This window comes from Macaca nemestrina, chromosome X (genome assembly GCF_043159975.1).
Source record: "Macaca nemestrina isolate mMacNem1 chromosome X, mMacNem.hap1, whole genome shotgun sequence".
Taxonomy (NCBI): Eukaryota; Metazoa; Chordata; class Mammalia; order Primates; family Cercopithecidae; genus Macaca; species Macaca nemestrina.
The window spans coordinates 118,829,649-118,850,617 of record NC_092145.1 but is presented as its reverse complement, the minus strand read 5'-3'; the positions used below and the strand labels follow the sequence as shown (position 1 = coordinate 118,850,617).

At 38.5% G+C, this 20,969-nt stretch overlaps 2 protein-coding genes across 21 annotated transcripts in view; one reads left to right on the top strand and one right to left on the bottom strand.

The window, feature by feature from the left end:
• The window catches only part of LOC105463230 (calcium/calmodulin dependent serine protein kinase), a 412,561-nt gene that overhangs the window by 161,328 nt on the left and 230,264 nt on the right, over positions 1-20,969 (bottom strand). The gene's annotated exons all lie outside the window — the stretch shown is intronic.
• Positions 1,122-14,726, top strand: LOC105463202 (G protein-coupled receptor 34). Of its 7 annotated transcripts, none has more exons than XM_011710179.3 (4): positions 5,391-5,544; positions 6,201-6,293; positions 7,622-7,709; positions 13,083-14,726. In XM_011710179.3, exon 4 carries the CDS (start codon positions 13,089-13,091, stop codon positions 14,232-14,234), a length of 1,146 nt encoding a protein of 381 aa, XP_011708481.2. In that variant the 5' UTR covers positions 5,391-5,544; positions 6,201-6,293; positions 7,622-7,709; positions 13,083-13,088; the 3' UTR covers positions 14,235-14,726. The 7 variants fall into 7 exon arrangements, with proteins under 7 accessions (XP_070944523.1, XP_011708481.2, XP_011708498.2 ...); XM_011710173.3 differs by having other exon boundaries at positions 5,394-5,544; positions 13,010-14,726; XM_071088422.1 differs by lacking the exons at positions 5,391-5,544; positions 7,622-7,709 and adding an exon at positions 1,122-1,140 and having other exon boundaries at positions 13,010-14,726.

The following is a 20,969-nucleotide window of genomic DNA, read 5'->3' as shown; positions in this document are numbered from 1 at the left end:
TATGTTATTGGTAAAGCTTCCGGGAGTAGTTAAGTTTTGGGGGAGTCAAAAGTTATGCATGGATTTTCAACTGTGCAGGGATCAGTACCCCTAACCCCCATGTTGTTCAAGGGTCAACTGTAATCTTGGTACCTAATGATACTAACATAATTACTCATTTGCTTTGTGCTTCAGAATGTGTGTGTGTGTGTGAGTTTTAAAATAATAGTAATACCTACATTATCAATAACACCACCACTGAAGGCTGTTTAAGATTTTGTGGTTCTTTTTGTCCTTAAGATATATCCCACTAGATATGCCCGGTCAAAATACCCTTTTACTACTGAGTAAAGTAAGAATCCATGAGTCTATGCTGATGTAAATAAATAAACAAATAAATGAATGGGGAAGGAGGAAAAGTTTTAAGTAGAAAATCAAATGTAGAAGAAATGCTGGAATCTGGCAGTTTTCAATATCATAACTGATTCAGGTAAGAATCATCAAGGATGCTAACTTGTGGGTGAAAGTTTGAAGAGTGGTAAGATATTTATGTAATCTCTAAATATCTCCCTACAGGATACTTATTAATTACAAATGGGAAACTAGTAATTTTACAGGGGAGAAACCCAGCAGAAACTAGCAAAGTTAACACTACTTCTAATGGGACTGATTGATAGCATGTGCTTCCTGATATGATGCATTGAGAACTTGGCAACACTGCTGTGGTATTCCTGCCAAAGTACATAACCAGATCTAATCATGAAGGAACACTGGGCAAACCCAAAGAGGGACATTCTAGAAAGTAACTGGCCTATATTCTTCAAATACAGTTCCAGGTTAAAGTGATTAAAGGAGACTGAAAAGATAGATCTTGTTTTTAATATATATATATATTTTTGAGACAGGGTCTCACTCTGTCACCCAGGCTGGAGTGCAGTGGCATGATCTCTGCTCACTGCAACCTCCACCTCCTGAGTTCAAGCGATTCTTGTGCCTCAGCCTCCCAAGTAGCTGGGGTTACAGGAGTGCGCCACCATGCCGGACTAATTTTTTTTGCATTTTTGGTAGAGACAGCGTTTTGGCATGTTGACCAGGCTGGTCTCGAACTCCTGGCCTCAAGTGATCTGCCCGCCTCATCCTCCGAAAGTGCTGGGATAACAGGTGTGAGCCACTGTGCCCGGTTTGTTTTTATTTGTTAGAAAGGATATTACTAGGACAACTGATGAAATTGAAACAAGGTCTGTAGAATACATAATGATATTAGGTCAATATAAATTATCTAATTTTGATAACTGTACTGCAGCTATGTAAAAGAATTCCTTATTTTTAGGAAATATGTAAATGGATAAGAGTGAGAGATTGAGAAGGATTAAACAAATGAAAAAAAAATGTTAACATAGAGAATCTGAGTAAAAGGTATCTAGAATCCTCATACTTGTTCTCATAACTTTTCTGTAAGTCTAAAATTATGTAAAAACAAAACAAAAACCCCTACCCTATTTTAAAGTTACTAAAAATAGTAACTATTTTAAAGTTACTAAAAATAACTCCTTGTGGTTTTGCTTTCACTTTGCAATAGAGCAAAGTTCTTTTGTTTTCATTAGATTTTGCCTTAATTTGGTGTTTTAATTATATAAAACATGTACATACGTTCTAAAGTACAAACTGTAAAACATACTATTCAGAGAGGTCTAGCTTTTGCACTCTTCCCCCACTCCCAATCTTTTCTTCACCACTGGTAACTATTTTTATTAGTTTTCAGTTTATCCTTCAATTTTTTAAAAATAAGAAAATACGCACAAATATTCAAAATTTCCACATAACAATATATTCTATAGGTAATTCCATTGCAGTACCTAGAGCTTTTTTGTGGAGGTTTTTAAATTTTTAATTTTATTTATTTTGAGACAGGGTCTCACTATGTCGCCCAGGCTGGAGTGCAGTGGCACGATCATGGCTCACTGCAGCCTCCAACTCCTGGGGCTTAAGCCAACCTCTTGCCTCAGCCTCCTGAGTAGCTGGGACTACAGGTACGTGCCACCACACCTGGCTAATTTTTGTGGTTTTTTGTAAAGGTAGGGTTTCGCCATGTTGCCCAGGCTGGTCTCGAACTCCTGAGCTCAAGGGATCTGCCCACCTCAGCTGGCCAAAGTGCTGGGATTACAAGCATGAAACACTGTGCCCGGCTTTTGTTTCTTAAAGAGAGACATTTGTATATACTAGCAGAGGTGGACACTGGAAGACAATAAAGTTCTCTTCCGAGTGCTTCTATTTTCTTGGTGAAATAAAAAGCGGTCACCAGGTGGGAGTGAGGAAGGAGGGGGGTTCCTGGCAGTCTGAGAAGAGTACAGGTGTGAAAAAGTATTTTCAAGGAATAGGAGAATGAACTGATTAAACAGTGGTCCTCAAACCTTAGCATCAGAATCACACAGGTTGCTGAGCCCCATCCCCAGAATTTCTGGCTCACAGGTCTGGGATGAGGTCAGGAATATGCATTTTTTTCTTTTTTTTTTTTTGAGATGGAGTCTTGATCTGTCACCCAGGCTGGAGTGCAACGGTGCGATCTCAGCTCACTGCAACTTCTGCCTCCCAGGTTCAAGCGATTCTCCTGCCTCAGCCTCCTGAGTAACTGGGATTACAGGCGCGTGCCGCCACACCCGGCTAATTTTTGTATTTTTAGTAGAGACGGGGTTGCACCATGTTGGTCAGGCTGGTCTTGAACTCCTGACCTGAGGTGATCTGCCCACCTTGGCCTCCCAAAGTGCTGGGATTATAGGCATGAGCCACTACACTCAGCCTTTTTTTTTTTTCTTTTCTTTTTTTTTTTTTTTAGGGACAAGGTTTTGCTATGTTGCCCAGGCTAGACTCAAACTCTTAGGCTCAAGTACTCCTCCCATCTCAGCCTCCCAAATAGCTGGAACTACAGGCGTGCGCCACCATGCCCAGCTAAGAACATATATTTCTAACAAGCTTCTGAGTGATGTTGATGCAACTCGTTTGGGACCTGTTTTGAGAACCACTGGACTAAGGAAATATACCAGGATTGTTGGCAGCCCAGGGGCCCACTTGAGGTTTGTAGTCATGAATTTGAAGCGAGACCAATCAGCATCATTGAATGTTTGTATCCAGCAGTCTTCATTTTAGATGGCAAGGTTCAGGCCTGGAGTAGGTGGTGAGCTGAATTTAACCGGGGTTGGGATTTAAAGAGAACGGTGATATCAGTAATAGATGGCACCAAACAAGCGTATACATTTATTCTTTTCTACTTCTATCTTTATATAAATAAATACCTTACAATCTCAACAAGAGAAAGAGGAAGCGTGAAGGGAAAAGGACATATCGAAAATGAGCTAAGAACACAGAGACAAACCAGAAAATCCAGAATGAACAGGAAAAAGCATATATAAAGAAATAGCTAGAAAAAGATTATACTCAAATCTGGTGGTAGCTGTGTTGACTCACATTGAGGAGAAAATGTGGTCACAATATGAGGAAACTGAAGATTAAAACAATTAGTATTTTGAAAAGGGTTGGCTTAGGTGTAGGAAAATAATACAGAAAAAAATATATTCATACTAGATTATATGAAATAGAATGCACATAGGTAAATGCCTATTTAGTCATTAAAAAATTCCTGATAGGATCTTGAAGAGATATATGCATACTCATGCTCACTGCAGCATTATTCACATTAGTCAAGAGGTGGAAGCAACCAAAAACTCCATCAACAGATGAATGCATAAGGAAAATGTGGTGCATATACAGTGGAATATAATGCAGTTTGATAAAAGAAGGAAATCCTGTAACATGCTGCAACACAGATGAACCTCGAGGATATGACACTAAGTGAAATAAACCTGTCACAAAAGGACAAATACTGTGTGATTCCATTCATATGAAGTATCCAAAATAGTCAAAATCAATGAAACACAAATCATGATTGTAAGGGCAGTGGAAGAGGAGAGAAATAGTTTAGTGGCAAAGGGTTTTAGTTGTGCAAGACGAAAAACTTCTAGAAACTGTTGCACAACAATGTGAATATACTTAACACTATTGAATTGTACACTTAAAAATGGTTAAGATGGGGCTGGGCACGATGGCTCATGCCTGTAATCACAGCACTTAGGGAGGCTGATGTGGGTGGATCATTTGAGGTCAGGAGTTCGAGACTAGCCTGACCAACATGGCAAAACCCCGTCTCTATTAAAAATACAAAAATTAGCCAGGGATGGTGGTGCATGTCTGTAATCCCAGCTACTCAGGAGGCTGAGGCAGAAGAATAGCTGGAACCTAGGAGGCAGAGGTTGCAGTGAGCTGAGATCGTGCCACTGTACTCCAGCCTGGGCGACAAGAGCGAAACTCCGTCTCAAAAAAAAAAAAAAGGTTAAGATGGTAAATCTAATGTTACATATTGTACCACAATAAAAGAAAATCCTGCCAGACCAATACAGTAACCACCTTCCTTCTCAGAGGTTCTGAGGGGAAGTAAGAGCTACAAAACATTTTTATTCTAGCAATTTAAAAATATCCTGTCCCATATATCATATTTACAACAAACAAAAAGCTCTGGAGAATATAATGTTCAGAAGAGTGTACCCAGAAATAATTAGAATGTTAGATACAGCCCAATGAGTCAAATATTTAGTGTAAACAAAGCCGCAGGACAACACTTATGGGGAGAATGAAAACTAACTCTTCTTCATTTCAAATGGCAACAAAAAAAGGGAAATAACACTAAACTGCACGGCCAGCAGTTACAAAGATGGACAGATAGTGGTTAAATTTTGGACTAGCATCAAAACCAAAACTGCAGAATCCCATCATTATTTTGCTTAAAATACAGGTGATGTTTTAATTTGCTTGGAGAGTTTATCATAGTGATAAAAAGGGGAGACCACCATTAGAAATCTCATCTAGTCCTAATAACACAAGACTGTTTTAGCAAAGGTCTTAAAGGAATACATGGAAATATGCTAAAATAATGTACAAATGAAGTAAAACTTAAAAAAGAGTAAAATAATTCATCACTAATGTTATTATAATTCAATAAAGGAATGCCACTTTATCTGAATAACTTAATTTCTAAAACAAATCCAAAAAGAAATAGAAATTCAGTGCTTGTGCTTTGAAAGTCCATATAGCATATTATGTATCATTTCTTACAAAAAATAGAAAATACATATTTCTGCTTAGAATTTATAAAGCTTTTAAATTTTGGGTGGGGGAGGGAAACTTTCCACAGTTATCAAGTTGGAAGGTATTTATAAAAAAGATATAAATAATTTCCTAAAGTTCAGTGTTGCTTGAGCTTAAAATTGTTCCATGGTGGCAGGGCTTTTTAATATTTTCAAAAGGAATCTGAGAGTTGTCATAATGAAAAAAGAAACAAAAAAAAGAAGGGGAAAAAAAAAAACCCTGCCACCACATGTGAACATAAAAAAGAAGAGAACCCCAACCAATTGCACCACGACCGGATGGAAGAGCCCAGCTGACACAACCAAGACGAGTCTCAGTGTCTAGGGAAGCTTAGGGTTCAGCTCCTTTTACTTCAGGCGAACCTGAACTGTGAGTATTGATTTCAGCTCTATAAATGAACCTTTATTTCAGCTAAAATTTGATTATCTGAACATTCAAAGTGAAACGTGATTCATGGTGATAAGGCTACTGTAATGTCAGCAGTTCTTTGCTTTTAGAACTACTGAGTAAATTGCTTGAATGACGCCTCTGCCTTGATTTCAAATGAGACTGCCTTTTTAGTTATTTTAAGTACTTTAAGACATTCAAGGTATTTAAGCTCCTACTGCCAATATAGTCACATTGTTGATACTGCATTTGGATACTGCCATCAAGATTTGCAGATCTACTTGCATGAATTAAAATTATTTTCATATGCAATACATTTTATTTCTAATGTATTATATATTATAACTTATTGACTTTATTAAGTTATGCTGTCTCCCTATTTTCTATTACTATCTTTTCTTTATTATATTATTACTACTTTATAGTATTACCAAACCATATAACATTTAAGTTTGGTGTTTCAGAAGTAAATAAGGTGAATATTAGATAAGAGAGAAAGCAAAATATGCTTTAGTTCAAATAATAATTTTTAAAAATGTGTTTTTTATGGACACAGTTAAATTTGTAACAAAACCTAACACATTACTAATAGTATTATTTCTAAAGTAATATGTTTTCAATTTTCATTTTGTATACAGCAGTTAACGCAATTTTGAAGCATGCCCTGAATAGATTCAGTCATTATCAAGTCAAACTAAAAACGGTGAAAGGTTGCGACTATTACCAAATAGGTATGTATTTCAACATAGCAATGTGATATTTTCACAAACATACCCAAACTGCATTTTAAAAGCTTCTGCTCATCTGGAGTCACAGTGGAATCTGTTGGGTCCTGCCCTCTGGGTCCAGTACTCCTACATGAGCCAGTTGAAAAAAAAACTGCAGGAGTAGGTGGTGGTGCGAGGGTACAATGCGCTAAACTATGTTTTTGAACTTGTGAATAGGATTTGCCACGTAACAACATTTAAAAAACATTATCCACTATTACAAAACTATTGTGACCACTTCAATATAGCACATGGGTCACAAGCAATGTCCACTGGGAAATTAATCCCCTATGTAAACACAGTGGTTTGTTTCTTATCTTCACAAGCAATTCTTAACATATCAAACAAGTAAATTTAAAAGTATCAATAAATAGCCTTATATAGTGAATGACATTGTAATGTACCAACCAACTTCAAAGGAGAAAAAAAAAACCAGTCACCAAGTTTAAAACAGAATCTAATTGTGATTTTTAATTAAAAAAAATTTTTTTTTTTGAGACAGACTCTCGTTCTGTTGCCCAGGCTAGAGTGCAGTGGCATGCACAGCTCACCGCAGCCTCTGTCTCCCGGGTTCAAGCAATTCTCCAGCCTTAGCCTGTGGAGTAGCTGGGACTACAGGTGCGTGCCACCACGCCCTGCTAATTTTTTTTTTTTTTGGTATTGTTAGTAGAGGCGGGGTTTCGCTATGTTGGCCAGGCTGGTCTTGAATTCCTGGCCTCCAGTGATTTGCCTGCCTCGGCCTCCCAAAGTGCTGGAATTACAGGAATGAGCCACTGTGCCCAGCCAATTTTTTTTTTTTAATATTCTTTTCTTATTTTTTTGAGACAAGGTCTTACTCTGTCACCCAGGCTGAAGCACAGTGGAGTGATCTTGGATCACTGCAACCTCTGCTTCCCAGGCTCAAGCGATCCTCCCACCTCAGGCTCTTGAGTAGCTGGGAGTAGCTGGGACTACAGGCACACGTCACCATACCCAGCTAATTTTTATATTTTTTGTAGAGACAGGGTTTCACCATCTTGCCCAGGCTGGTCTAGAACTCTTGAACTCAAGTGATCCTCCTGCTTCAGCCTCCCAAAGTGCTGGGATCACAGGCATGAACCATGGTGCCCAGCTGTCAATTTGTGAATCAATAATTGTATGCAAGCTGTCTAAAACATGGTTGTAAATGATGGCCACTATTATAATGTAAACAAATGCATTGGCTTTGCTTCATTCTCTTTAAACTGAAGACTAAAGCAAAACCAGAAACGCTTACTGACAGACCATCCAACTATTACTTATTTTACTTGCAGATTAGAGCTGAGGCAAATGGTTTCAGGATATGTGCTTTGTGCTAACAGCTTTCTGGAGACATCCTGATTATGGCTATCGGGTCTAGAAGTAAGTTTAAAAAGATATGCTCTGCGGGTAGTGGCAATCATTCTGATGAATGATTTGTGATTCTGTAAACTCTAGATTTACTTCCTTATAATAATGGACATAGCAAATAAGAAGATTAACACCCTTTGTAAAGAAGTAAAGCCAGATGGCATAATCTGTTCTTAAAATTGTTAAAGTGTATGTTAAAGGAATCATGCCAATACTGCTGATAGAACTCAATATTAATCAAGAAAATGCTGATCTTATGTGAAAAGGAGTGAGGTTTGGTGAAAAGCATCATGGGCTCTAAAAGTCAGATCTGAGTCCCACCTTGGGCACTGTCATTTAAGAATTGTGTGGCTTGCCAGGTGCGGTGGCTCATGCCTGTAATCCCAGCACTTTAGGAGGCAGAGGCGGGTGGATCATGAGGTCAGGAGTTCAAGACCAGCCTGGCCAACACAGTGAAACTCCGTCTCTACTAAAAATACAAAAATTAGCTGGGTGTGGTGGCACATGCCTGTAGTCCCAGCTACTTGGGAGGCTGAGGCAGGAGAATTGCTTGAACCCAGGAGGCGGAGGTTGCAGTGAGCTGAGACCATGCCATTTGAACTCCAGCCTGGGTGACAGAGTGAGACTCCATCTAAAAAAAAAAAAAAAGAGTTGTGTGGCCAAGAGTAAAGATCATAACCTCTTGAACTTTCTTTCTTTCTTCCTTTTTTTTTTATTTTAGAGACAGGTTCTTGCTATGTTGCCTTGGCTGGCAGGCTGGTCTTGAACTCCTGGTCTTAAGTGATCCTCCAGCCTCAGCCTCCCAAAGTGTTGGGATTACAGGCGTGAGCCACTGTACCTGGTCAACCTCTTGATCTTTCGTTACCTCTTTTGTGATACCTACCTCACAGAGTATTGCAAGGATTATGCAAAGGAAGTAACATAAATGGGTTTAACACAATGTCTGGTACACAGAAAGTACTAAATAAATATTAGTTAATGGTTTGGCCATCTAGCTTAAGGGTTCAATTCTGACTGCACATTAAAATCCCCTGAGGAGCTTTTAAAGGAAACCAGTGCCTGAAACCCATTCCAGACCAATTAAATCAGAGTATCTGGGGAAGGAGCCAAGCACTGGTATCTTTAAAAAGCCCTCAAGAGGATTCTAATATGTAGCCAGGATTGAGAACCACTGATAATCCCTTCTACAAAGACTCCAATTGGTGGTAGTCTCAAAAATCTCCAGTGGTAAGATCCTTATACTGCCTCCCAAGAGAGATCATTTCATTAGAAAAAAATGATTTCCTTAAAAGGAGGTAACATCTGTCTCTGCAATTTCTATCATTGGTTCTTGTTTTGCTTTGCGAAGACACATATAACAAAGTGAAACCCTTTTCTCTATGGCTTTGTAAAGCATTCTCATCTTCAAGGTAAGGTGCCTATTTCCTTCAATTTGCTTCTATGACATGATTTGAGTTCTTCTCTCCATTTTGTCCATGGCCTTTTCTAAGTGTACTGCTGTGGATCAAACACTACATTAAAGGGGAGATCCTACCAGCTTGGGATGGAAGCAGTTTAGTAGTAACAATTTTCATTTCAGACACCACATATCTAGGAATTCAATAAAAGATGGGTTTTTCATTGCCACCACACTACGCTACTGATAGAGCAATTGCAATTGTGTTTGTTAATGCAGCTAAAGCTCTTCCTGTACTTGTAAAGCTGCTTTTAATATCCACATGTAGAGCTTCATATGTATTTCTAATAAATTCCCTCTTTGATTTTTTTTTTTTTTTATTTATTTTTATTTTTTTTTTTTTTTTGAGACGGAGTCTCGCTCTGTCACCCAGGCTGGAGTGCAGTGGCCGGATCTCAGCTCACTGCAAGCTCCGCCTCCTGGGTTCACGCCATTCTCCTGCCTCAGCCTCCCCAGTAGCTGGGACTACAGGCGCCCGCCACCTCGCCCAGCTAGTTTTTTGTATTTTTTAGTAGAGACGGGGTTTCACCGTGTTAGCCAGGATGGTCTCGATCTCCTGACCTCGTGATCCGCCCGTCTCGGCCTCCCAAAGTGCTGGGATTATAGGCGTGAGCCACTGCGCCCGGCCTGATTTAGTATTATTTATTGTGCTAAGCATTAGGTACAGAGAGCCAAACAAAATTGATTTGGTTCTTAATCCTAATGGAACTTAAAATCTAGCATGAGAGAAGAAAAAAATCCAAAATAACTACTTACAGGTGAGTTTTCATGTCATTTCAGCTACTTGAGCTCTCAAAATCACATCACTTCCTGTGCCTCAATTCCCTGAACCTATGAGAGCTCCCTAGATAACCACACAATATAGGTGGTCCCTCTACAGACACCCATTTCCTGGTAATGCAGGTTGCATTATTAGTTTCATTTTTGGCAGCCTGACATTCTTTCTAGATTGCCCTTTCCTTTTAGAATCTTAGATCACAGGCTGGGCATGGTGGCTTACACCTGTAATCCCAGCACTTTGGGAGGCCAAAGCGGGAGGATCACCTGAGGTCAGGAGTTCAAGACCAGCCTGGCCAACATGGTGAAACCCCATCTCTACTAAAAATACGAAAATTAGCCGGGCATGGTGGTGGGCGCCTGTAATCCCAGCTACTAGGGAGGCTGAGGCAGGAGAATCGCTTGAACCCAGGAGGCAGAGGTTGCAGTGAGCTGAGATCGCGCCATTGCACTCTAGCCTGGGTGACAAGAGCAAAACTCTGTCTCAAAAACAAAACAAAACAAAACAAATCAAATCAAACAAACAAAAAAACCAGAATCTAAGATCACAAGAAACACGCCTATATCTTTCTATAAACTTTCTGAAATTTGTCTTCCTGAAGTTGAGACATGACAGACTAGACCCAGTCCTTCCCTGCTCCCTTCCTTTCTCCCTCCACCTTCCTGAATTCTGGAAACAGGCTCTTACCAGGGATTACATAACTTCCTCTTCACCAGCCAGTTCCTCTTCTGTGGAATCAATGCTCCCCAACTTTACAACATTTTAAACCTTAATGTTACCCTCTACAAAAATGCTTTGTTTTTAATCAAATTATGGGTAGAGCTTTAAGAAAGGCTGTTTATCTCTGTGTATAAGATCAAATCAGGGACTTAATTTATGTAATTCAAATCCACTTTACATGGTAGCAGTCAGGGTTTGAATGTCCACCTCTCCAAAATGTTTACTAATAGGGTCTCTGTCTTATTCACCTTCCTTTCCCACACAGTACTTAGCCAAGTGTGAGATATTTACTAAAATGAGATTAATCAAGAGGTGTTTATTAAAGCTAACTTTTATTAAGCAATCACTATGTGCCAGGATTAAGTTCTTCTTATGCATTTTTCATTTTCACAAATGAGAAAACTAAGGCATAGAAAAGATTAAGTTATTTGCCCTTGGTCACAAGTTAGTTGGGTCTGATTTTGAAAACCTTGCTCTGGGCATCTTTATGTTAACCCTGCTAAGTGGCTGCTGTAGAGAAATAGGGCAGTCACTCTAAGAGAGAAATGTGATGAGACCTCCAGAAACGCTTTCTTTACTTGTTGTGACCAGCTCTCAGACTAAGCTCTTCACAGCAGTCATTGGGCCAATAATAAGTAGCTTTGCAAATATTCTCTGCTGCCACAAACAAGTAGAATTCAAACACCATCTCTTCGAAGGTTCTAGCAAGTCTCAAATTATTGAACCCAGGGCACATTTAAGCTTTGGTCAGGTTACTTTCTTTTTTTTTTTTTTTTTTTTTTTTTTTGAGACGGAGTCTTACTCTGTCGCCCAGGCTGGAGTGCAGTGGCCGGATCTCAGCTCACTGCAAGCTCCGCCTCCCGGGTTTACGCCATTCTCCTGCCTCAGCCTCCCGAGTGGCTGGGACTACAGGCGCCCGCCACCTCGCCCGGCTAGTTTTTTGTATTTTTTAGTAGAGACGGGGTTTCACTGTTAGTCAGGATGGTCTCGATCTCCTGACCTCGTGATCCGCCCATCTCGGCCTCCCAAAGTGCTGGGATTACAGGCTTGAGCCACCGCCCCCGGCTGGTCAGGTTACTTTCAAAATCTTAGATTGCACATGCTGTTTCCCATCTACGTTATCACTCTATGCTTCTAGGTTAGGAGTGGCTAACCAGCAGCTGCCAGCTGACTTGGTTTTGTTTGGTTACTTTTTTCTCCTGTTCACTGATACAAGAGTCTGTGTAACCTTGCAGGTGCTGTGTTCTCTTAGTCTATTATGTTAATTGCATGCCCTAAGATCCCTACCTTGGTCTCAGGCTGAAAAGAAATTTAGGATCCTCTTCTTTATTCCCACTTATAGAATGAGACCGCCACAGTAAGTCACACGCCATGTAGCAATACATGTCAAAATGAATGAATGCCACATACGAGGGAAAAAGTCAAGGCAGGAAGTGGTTCTGAAGCTGGGCAGGGCCAGCAGTGGGCCCAGCTCTCTTATGGTTGTACATACCTTTAGAGAAACGGATGCTCATCTTTGAGAAATATGAGCTGTCGGCCGGGCACGGTGGCTCAAGCCTGTAATCCCAGCACCTTGGGAGGCCGAGACGGGCGGATCACGAGGTCAGGAGATCGAGACCAGCCTGGCTAACACGGTGAAACCCCGTCTCTACTAAAAAATACAAAAAACTAGCCGGGCGCGGTGGCGGGCGCCTGTAGTCCCGGCTACTCGGGAGGCTGAGGCAGGAGAATGGCGTAAACCCGGGAGGCGGAGCTTGCAGTGAGCTGAGATCTGGCCACTGCACTCCAGCCTGGGTGACAGAGCGAGACTCCGTCTCAAAAAAAAAGAAAAAAGAGAAATATGAGCTGTCATTTCTCTTCACTAGCATCTCTATTCCCATAAGAACTTCCCTAAGAGAAGATGATTTCATAAATTGAGTTGTTTTAATATAATACACGAAACAGACCTTGAATGTAGGCCATAGCCACAGGAAAGGTTAGAGCATGAAACTCTATGAGATACCACACTATGTGCTGCTTGTTTAATGATACAATAATGTTACTAGATGAAGTAGGATAAAAGTAAAGTTTCTCACAATGTCTGAAAATAAATCATTTATTACTTACTCTGTCTTTTTTTTTTTTTTTTTTTTTTTAAAGAGATGGGGTCTTGTTCTGTTGCCAGGCTGGAGTACAGTGGCACAATTATAGGTCACTACAGCCTTGAACTACTGGATTCAAGCAATCCTCCTGCTGTAGCCTCCCGAGTAGCTAGGAACATAGGCGTGTGCTGGGAGGCCCAGCCTATTATTTATACTTTTAGTTAAAGTAACTATTATTAAAATAGCAAATGACTCAATGTTTGGCATTGTGTTGTAGGAAAAATCTGAAGACATGAGAACTACACATGAGGAATATGTCATTTAGCACTTTCACTTTTTGATCTCCACAGAAGACAATGAGAAGTCACACCATAACAATGACGACAACTTCAGTCAGCAGCTGGCCTTACTCCTCCCACAGAATGCGCTTTATAACCAGTCATAGCGACCAACCGCCACAAAACTTCTCAGGAACACCAAATGTTACTACCTGTCCCATGGATGAAAAATTACTATCTACTGTGTTAACAACATCTTACTCTGTTATTTTCATTGTGGGACTGGTTGGGAACATAATCGCCCTCTATGTATTTCTGGGTATTCACCGCAAAAGAAATTCCATTCAAATTTATCTACTTAATGTAGTCATTGCAGACCTCCTACTCATCTTCTGCCTCCCTTTCCGAATAATGTATCACATTAACCAAAACAAGTGGACACTAGGTGTGATTCTGTGCAAGGTTGTGGGAACACTATTTTATATGAACATGTACATTAGCATTATTTTGCTTGGATTCATCAGTTTGGATCGCTATATAAAAATTAATCGGTCTATACAGCAACGGAAGGCAATAACAACCAAACAAAGTATTTATGTCTGTTGTATAGTATGGATGCTTGCTCTTGGTGGATTCCTAACTATGATTATTTTAACACTTAAGAAAGGGGGGCATAATTCCACAATGTGTTTCCATTATAGAGATAAGCATAATGCAAAAGGAGAAGCCATTTTTAACTTCATTCTTGTGGTAATGTTCTGGCTAATTTTCTTACTAATAATCCTTTCATATATTAAGATTGGGAAGAATCTATTGAGGATTTCTAAAAGGAGGTCAAAATTTCCTAATTCTGGTAAATATGCCACTACAGCCCGGAACTCCTTTATTGTACTTATCATTTTTACTATATGTTTTGTTCCCTATCATGCCTTTCGATTCATCTACATTTCTTCACAGCTAAATGTATCGTCTTGCTACTGGAAAGAAATTGTTCACAAAACCAATGAGATCATGCTGGTTCTCTCATCTTTCAATAGTTGCTTAGATCCAGTCATGTATTTCCTGATGTCCAGTAACATTCGCAAAATAATGTGCCAACTTCTTTTTAGACGATTTCAAGGTGAACCAAGTAGGAGTGAAAGCACTTCAGAATTTAAACCAGGATACTCCCTGCATGATACATCTGTGGCAGCAAAAATACACTCTAGTTCTAAAAGTACCTGAGGTAAACATACTAAAATGAATTATATAATACAGCCTCTTAATTCTTTGAAGAACTAAAAAAATTAGGAAACAAAGTTCTAGCATTTACAAAAGTCAGATCTCAAAGCTGTGCTTGTAACTGTGATATTTCATTTGCTTAACTGTAAACCATTTCAAGGTACTATCTTTTAAATCTCTATGTAAAATCTTTTCAAAATACATTTTTAAGCTAATACTCTTAACATAGATTATGAAGTTAGTGAAATTTATGACTTTAACAGCAAAATAATTAAAGTGCCATCGTTTCTCATGTCACTAAAGTAGTTATTAAAATCAAGCACTTGATACTAATTTAAAGTGTGTTTAAAAGTAAATGATTTGGGAACTGACAATGTGTCAGAAAATATATGTTCACTTATCATTTTAAAATCTTGTATAATTTGCCACTGTGTTCATTTATGCCTAAATCTCTATAATAGATGAGAAGATAATAAAATCCTAATTAAAAAATGAGATCACCCACTATCTATCACTGCTTAGATAAAAAGGGAAAGAATTTAAATACTGTACAGTAAAAATTAACAGATAAGCTAACGATTCAAAAGCCTAGCAATAGGTCTTAAAACCACACCTTACTTAAAACAGGTTTATAAACAATAGGGTCATTTCAGACACACTTTGATACAGTAACATTGAACATGCCTATTCTGTGATCCAGCAAGTCATCTACAAGGTATACATCTTACAGAATCACTCAGATATGTACACAAGAAACATGGAATGATGCTCAGTGAGCTACCATTCATAATATGAAACAATTGGAAATAAGTATATATCAGCAAAGGCATGGAGAAGTGAACTGGTTTACTTACAAAATGGAATATGATATAGCACTGCAATGAAATGAACTACATTCACATGCATCAACACGAGTATATCTCATATATAATGTTGAGTAAAAAAACCCCGCAAAATTGCAAAAGGGTATGTACTGCATGAAATCATTTACGTAAAATATAAAAACATAAAACAATACCACATTCTTTTTTTTTTTTTTTTTGAGACAGAATTTTGCTCTTACTGCCCAGGCTGGAGTGCAGTGGCGCGATCTTGGCTCACTACAACCTCCACCTCCCAGGTTCAAGCAATTCTCCTGTCTCAGCCCCCTGAGTAGCTGGGACTACAGGTGCCCGCCACCACGCCCGGCTAATTTTTTGTATTTTTACTAGAGACGGGGTTTCATCATGTTGGCCAGGCTGGTATCGAACTCCTGACCTCAGGGTGATCCACTTGCCTCAGCCTCCCAAAGTGCTGGGACTACCAGCGTGAGCCACCACGCCTGGTAGAAAACAATACCACATTCTTATGGATCAATACATATACAATAAAGATACAAAATATGTATGGTAATATATACAAGATATATACCAACTTAAAGTTAATGGTTATATCTGGAGAAATTTGAAGCAAATATGGCAAAATGTTAATGTCTGAAATCTAGGTAGCAGGTACGTGATTATATTATTTTTGGTAAATTCCTGGGTATTTGAAATACTTTACAACAATAAAATCTGTAAATTAGAATTAAAAAGAGCAAACTCTGCAATTTTCATGCACATTAAAAAATAACAGGACAGTAAGCTCTAAAAGAAAGGGGTCTTAGTCTTGTTTGTCATTGCCTCCCTGGAGCTTAGTACATTTCTTGGCTATAGGAGATCAATATACATTTGTTGAATAATTAACAAGAATGAACAGATGAATAAGATAGGGAGAAAGGGAAGGAAGGAGTGCTTACAAGAAAAAAAGTTGGGTGTAATTAGCTTTTATCCTGGTCCATTTGAATATGGCTGTATAGAACACCATACAGTTGCAATCTAGGGGGTGTCATTAGGCAAACATTCTTGAAAGTTTGGCCAACATTTGTCCAGTTCTTTGGTCATACACAGAACCTGAATGTTATTGACTGAATATGTAAAAGCCTCTTAGAACAAACTCCAAGGACTCATCTGAAAGTTTCTATCATGGTGTATAAAAATTTTTTATAGTCAGAATACTTCTTAAAACTGAAGGTAGGCCATTGGCTGAGAAATCAATCTGAATGAGCATGAAGACTTTGATCAGAACTGAGTTTATTTTAATGAGATTTGTCTTGTATACAGTGCTCAGTTAACTATATGTAGATATATTTTTTGAGATGGAGTCTCGCTCTGTTGCCTAGGTTGGAGTACAGTGGCATGATCTTAGCTCACTGCAACCTATGCCTCCCAGGTTCAAGTGATTCTCCTGCTTCAGCCTTCTGGGTAGCTAGGATTACAGGCACCCACCACCATGCCTGGCTAAGTTTTGTATTTTTAGTAGGGATGGGGTTTCATCATGTTGGCCAGGCTGGTCTCGAACTCCTGACCTCAGGTGATCCACCCACCTCGGCCTCCCAAAGTGCTGGGATTACAGGCATGAGCCACTGCGCCAGGCCAGTTAACTAATTTCAATAAGTGCCCATAATTAATTGAATAAAGAATAAGTCAAAGCAAAAGTATATTTTAAAAATAAGTAATATTTGAGGATAAATACTGAAATTTGCAGAAAAATTAGAGGGTCAGAAAAAGGTGACAAAATTAATTACTTTGCCCTGACAATGTTAACACATACCATCTAAATGAAATTTAGCATTTCTGTTTGTATGGTTTTAAGTTATGAAAACTTCTACTTTCCTTCATGTCCTCAAATTTAAAATTTTATTTTACATTACTGGTAAACATCTTACATATCTCATTGTATACAGTTTGGTGAAATTATATTATCAATTATTATCACTTTTAAGGAACATTAAAATGAATATAAATACACTCATAGTTCTAGAAGCTGTCTCATTATACTAGATAAGATGATTACTATAAAGCTCTGCACAATGGCATTCTTAAGAAAGTTTTAAAGTATACTCAATTAATTCTTGCTATATTATTTGCAATAAAATACATTTTGATATAAATCAATCTATTTATAACAGATTGCTTACTGAGAAAAATCTGATAACATGCCTTAGAGTAACTTGAATCCTGAGAAGGTTTCTAAATTTTTAGAAAAAATATGCTACTGACTTACCAAAGTTAAGGCTACTTATGACATACAATCTTTTATTTCTTACTGAGCCATTAGTATTTGCAAGCAGGAAACAGTTCCTACCTCTCCTAACCCAAGGTTTAGTTTTAGAAGCATACAGAAAAAGGAAATTCAGAAGTATATACATATCTTTACCTTGCAAAGACCTTCAGAACAGGTTTCTAAATAACATCTCATATATGCAAAACCAAACACCGATAAAATGAATTGTCTGGCTGTCAGAGTGAGATCTCAGTGTTGTTATTAGTTAATATTAATATTGCTGTTAGTTTTAGAGCCAGGTTTGATGGTGGTTGAATTTCTAAGATTAGGTCAGTAGAAAAAGACAATTCTCTTCCAGTACAGTTTTATTTTCAACTTTAAAAAATGGATTATTTATTCCTGCTGACATAAAAGCATAGGTAATATAACTATTTGAACAAAAGCCTTACTGAAAGTTATCCCACAAGAGAAAAGCAATATGAGAAGAGTTCTCTCAACAAGCAGCCTGGATGCTACAGCAACGTGTTAATGGGCTAATTATTTTTTATGTTTTCAAAATATAATACTTTATCAGATATTAAAATATATTCTTATCCTTCAGTAAGGATAACAGTGGGGAGCAGACACAAGGATAAATCTGTGGAACCGAATACACATGTCTAAGCAGATCCTAGATGATATGATGATATATGAGAAAAGTACAAAATGGGTATATGACTTTTTTTTTTTTTTTGAGACAGGGTCTCACTCTGTCACTCAGGTTGGAGTGTAGTGGTGCAATCTCAGCTCACTGCAATCTCTGCCTCCTGGGTTCAAGCAATTCTCCTGCCTCAGTCTTTGGAGTAGCTGGGATTACAGGTGCGTGCCACCAAGCCTGGCTAATTTTTGTATTTTTAGTAGAGACAGGGTTTTGCCATGTTGGCCAGGCTGGTCTGGAACTCCTGACCTCAGGTAATCCGCCCGCCTTTGCCTTCCAAAGTGCTGGGATTACAGGCGTGAGCCAACGTGCCACACTGAGATCGCACCACTGCACTCCAGCCTGGGTGACAGAGTGAGACTCTGTCTCAAAAAAAAAAAAAGGTGGGGTTAAGTGTATTTATGCAAAGCTCAGGTGACCCCCCATACATTCTCCTCCCTCAGAGAAAATCACTGCAAATAAAGGAAACATCACAAAAAGCATCAGGAAGGAAGGGATGGATTAATAAATAATAGTGCTGTGCCTATTTAAAATAAAAGGCCAATTTACAGCCTTACCTTTTATCATACCCAAAAATTTATAAGCACACCCAAGAATTAAGTGTAAATAATGAGACCATAAAAGATCAAAAAATGACTAACTCATCTGTAGATGGGAAAGAACTTTTAAACAAAATAATAGAAATAACTATAGGGAAAAATTCATAGCTTTGACTTAAAAATGTAGATTATTTGTCCCAAACCATAAAAACTGAAGCAAAAGTACAAAGTAGGAAAAATATTCACAACAGATATAACATTTACTGGAGAGTCTTTTATTTCAGCCACCAACAAACAAAGTTCCCTTGTAAAGACACTTGTAGGGGTATTTTTAATCGGAAGAAAAGATTTTAAACTCAGAATATAATCTGAATTAAGTAAACTCAGACAAGAGATAAACTATGGGGCATTTCCACGTTGGATGATGTAGTGTCCTCTGTCATAGCTACATGGCCCAGCTGAGTGGCTGCCATAGTGCCTCAGTTCAGTCCACGTTTCCAGATGAAGACTTGGAGAGCTGGTTGGGGATGGTAACAGTGAGCACAGAACTGGAAAGGAGGTAGTAAGTTTGTTCGAAACTTCTATTTTTCCTTTTATTTCCCCACTTCAAGTTCACATGCAAGGGATTAGGAAGTAAAGTAACATTTGTTTATTTATGCACCCTTCACTGTTCTAGGTGCTTCCCATGCATTATCATTAGTTAATCTCCATGGCATTGTGATGTAAGCAGCAACTGTATTTTACATATGTAGGGATGCAAGTTGGTAGACTTCCATTCCACTGACATTGTCTCTGCTAATGCTTTTCACTTTTGTTTAATTCTGTCCAAGCACAATGGTGATTGCTGAGATGTCTTTTATTTTAAAAAACATAAATTGCCATTAATATGTATTGGGGGCAAAAATCTCTGCTTATCACTCATCAAAATTGTGTGATGTCAAAAAAACAAAATCTTTGTTGGGTGCGGTGGCTCACGTCTGTAATCCCAGCACTTTGGGAGGCCAACGCGGGCGGATCACGAGGTCAAGAGATCGCCATCATCCTGGCCAGCATGGTGAAACCCCGTCTCTACTAAAAATACAAAAATTAGCTGGGTGTGGTGGCACGCACCTGTAGTCCTAGCTACTGAGAAGGCTGAGGCAGGAGAAGTGCTTGAACCTGGCAGGTGGAGGTTGCAGTGAGCCGAGATTGCACCACTGCCTGACCAGAGTGAGACTCTGTCTCAAAACAAAAACAAAAAACAATCTCTAAGACTAGTCTTCTAATCATCACACATTTGTATACTCTGGAAGCTCTCTCTGAAACATGTATGATAATCCAGAACAAACTCACACAGGTTAAATAGAAGAAAAAAAAATGGAATCAAATTAGAGCATCCTACCCTTATTAGTTTTGCTTCTGGCCCATAAAATGCATAAAGAACCATCAGAAGATGGAAAAGCCTTCTAAGTATGGTTTGGATACAGGTGTTGATGATACATGGAATCTCTTTTTGCTTTAATAAGTCACGCAAGTGTTTTGGGAGCAACAGTTAACTGTTACACTTATACTCTTTTTTGGTAATTTCACATATAAATAGTTTTTGGTTATAAAACATTTCAAACATACAAAAATGGAAAAACACAACATAACAGGCAGCTAAATACCCATCACCCCAATTGAACAGATGTTAACGTTTTGGTTTTACTTAAAAGTTTTTTTGTACCCATATATAACATCCAAAAAGTTAGATATATTAAAGCTCACTTCACATCCTTCCCTGAGGAAACCTCTTTCCTGAAGTTGGTGTATATCACTCTGATATATATTTTTGTGCTTTTACAACATACATATGCATAACAATATGCACTTTTTCTTTTAAAAATTTACGCAAATGGTGTCTTACTATTACATTCTTTGTAACTCTTTCCACTCAAATTATGTTTATCTATGTAGATTCATGTAGGTCTTGTTCATTCATTTTCACTGATGTAGTGTTTTACTGCATGAATAAACAACAGTTCATTTCTCCACATACACTGGGCAATTTGGTGGTTTCCACTTTTTCCACTAATTGAAACCATGCTCAAGTGAAGTCTTTTGTATACCCAGTGCCCATGTGTGAAGTTTATGGCTGACACCTAAAAGCAGAAATGCTTGGTTGTAAGGGTATGTACATTTTCAGCTTATCTCATTTTTGACAAATTGCTTTCCAAAGTGATTTTACCAATTTATATGCCCATCCCACTACGAGGCAAAAATGAGTTCCTGTTTACCCACATCCTTACCAACACTTGGTTTTATCAGATTTACTAATTTTTGCCAATTTGGTAGGTGTGAAATGGTATCTTATTGTGGTTTTAATTTGCACTTCCCTGACTACTAGTGAAATGAAGCATCATTTCATATACTTTTTGCTCATTCAGGCTTCTTCTTGGA

What these genes read in the sequence shown, in the direction of transcription:
- LOC105463202 (XM_071088422.1), top strand. Translation starts at nt 13,089, where the DNA reads ATGAGAAGTCACACCATAACAATGACGACAACTTCAGTCAGCAGCTGG.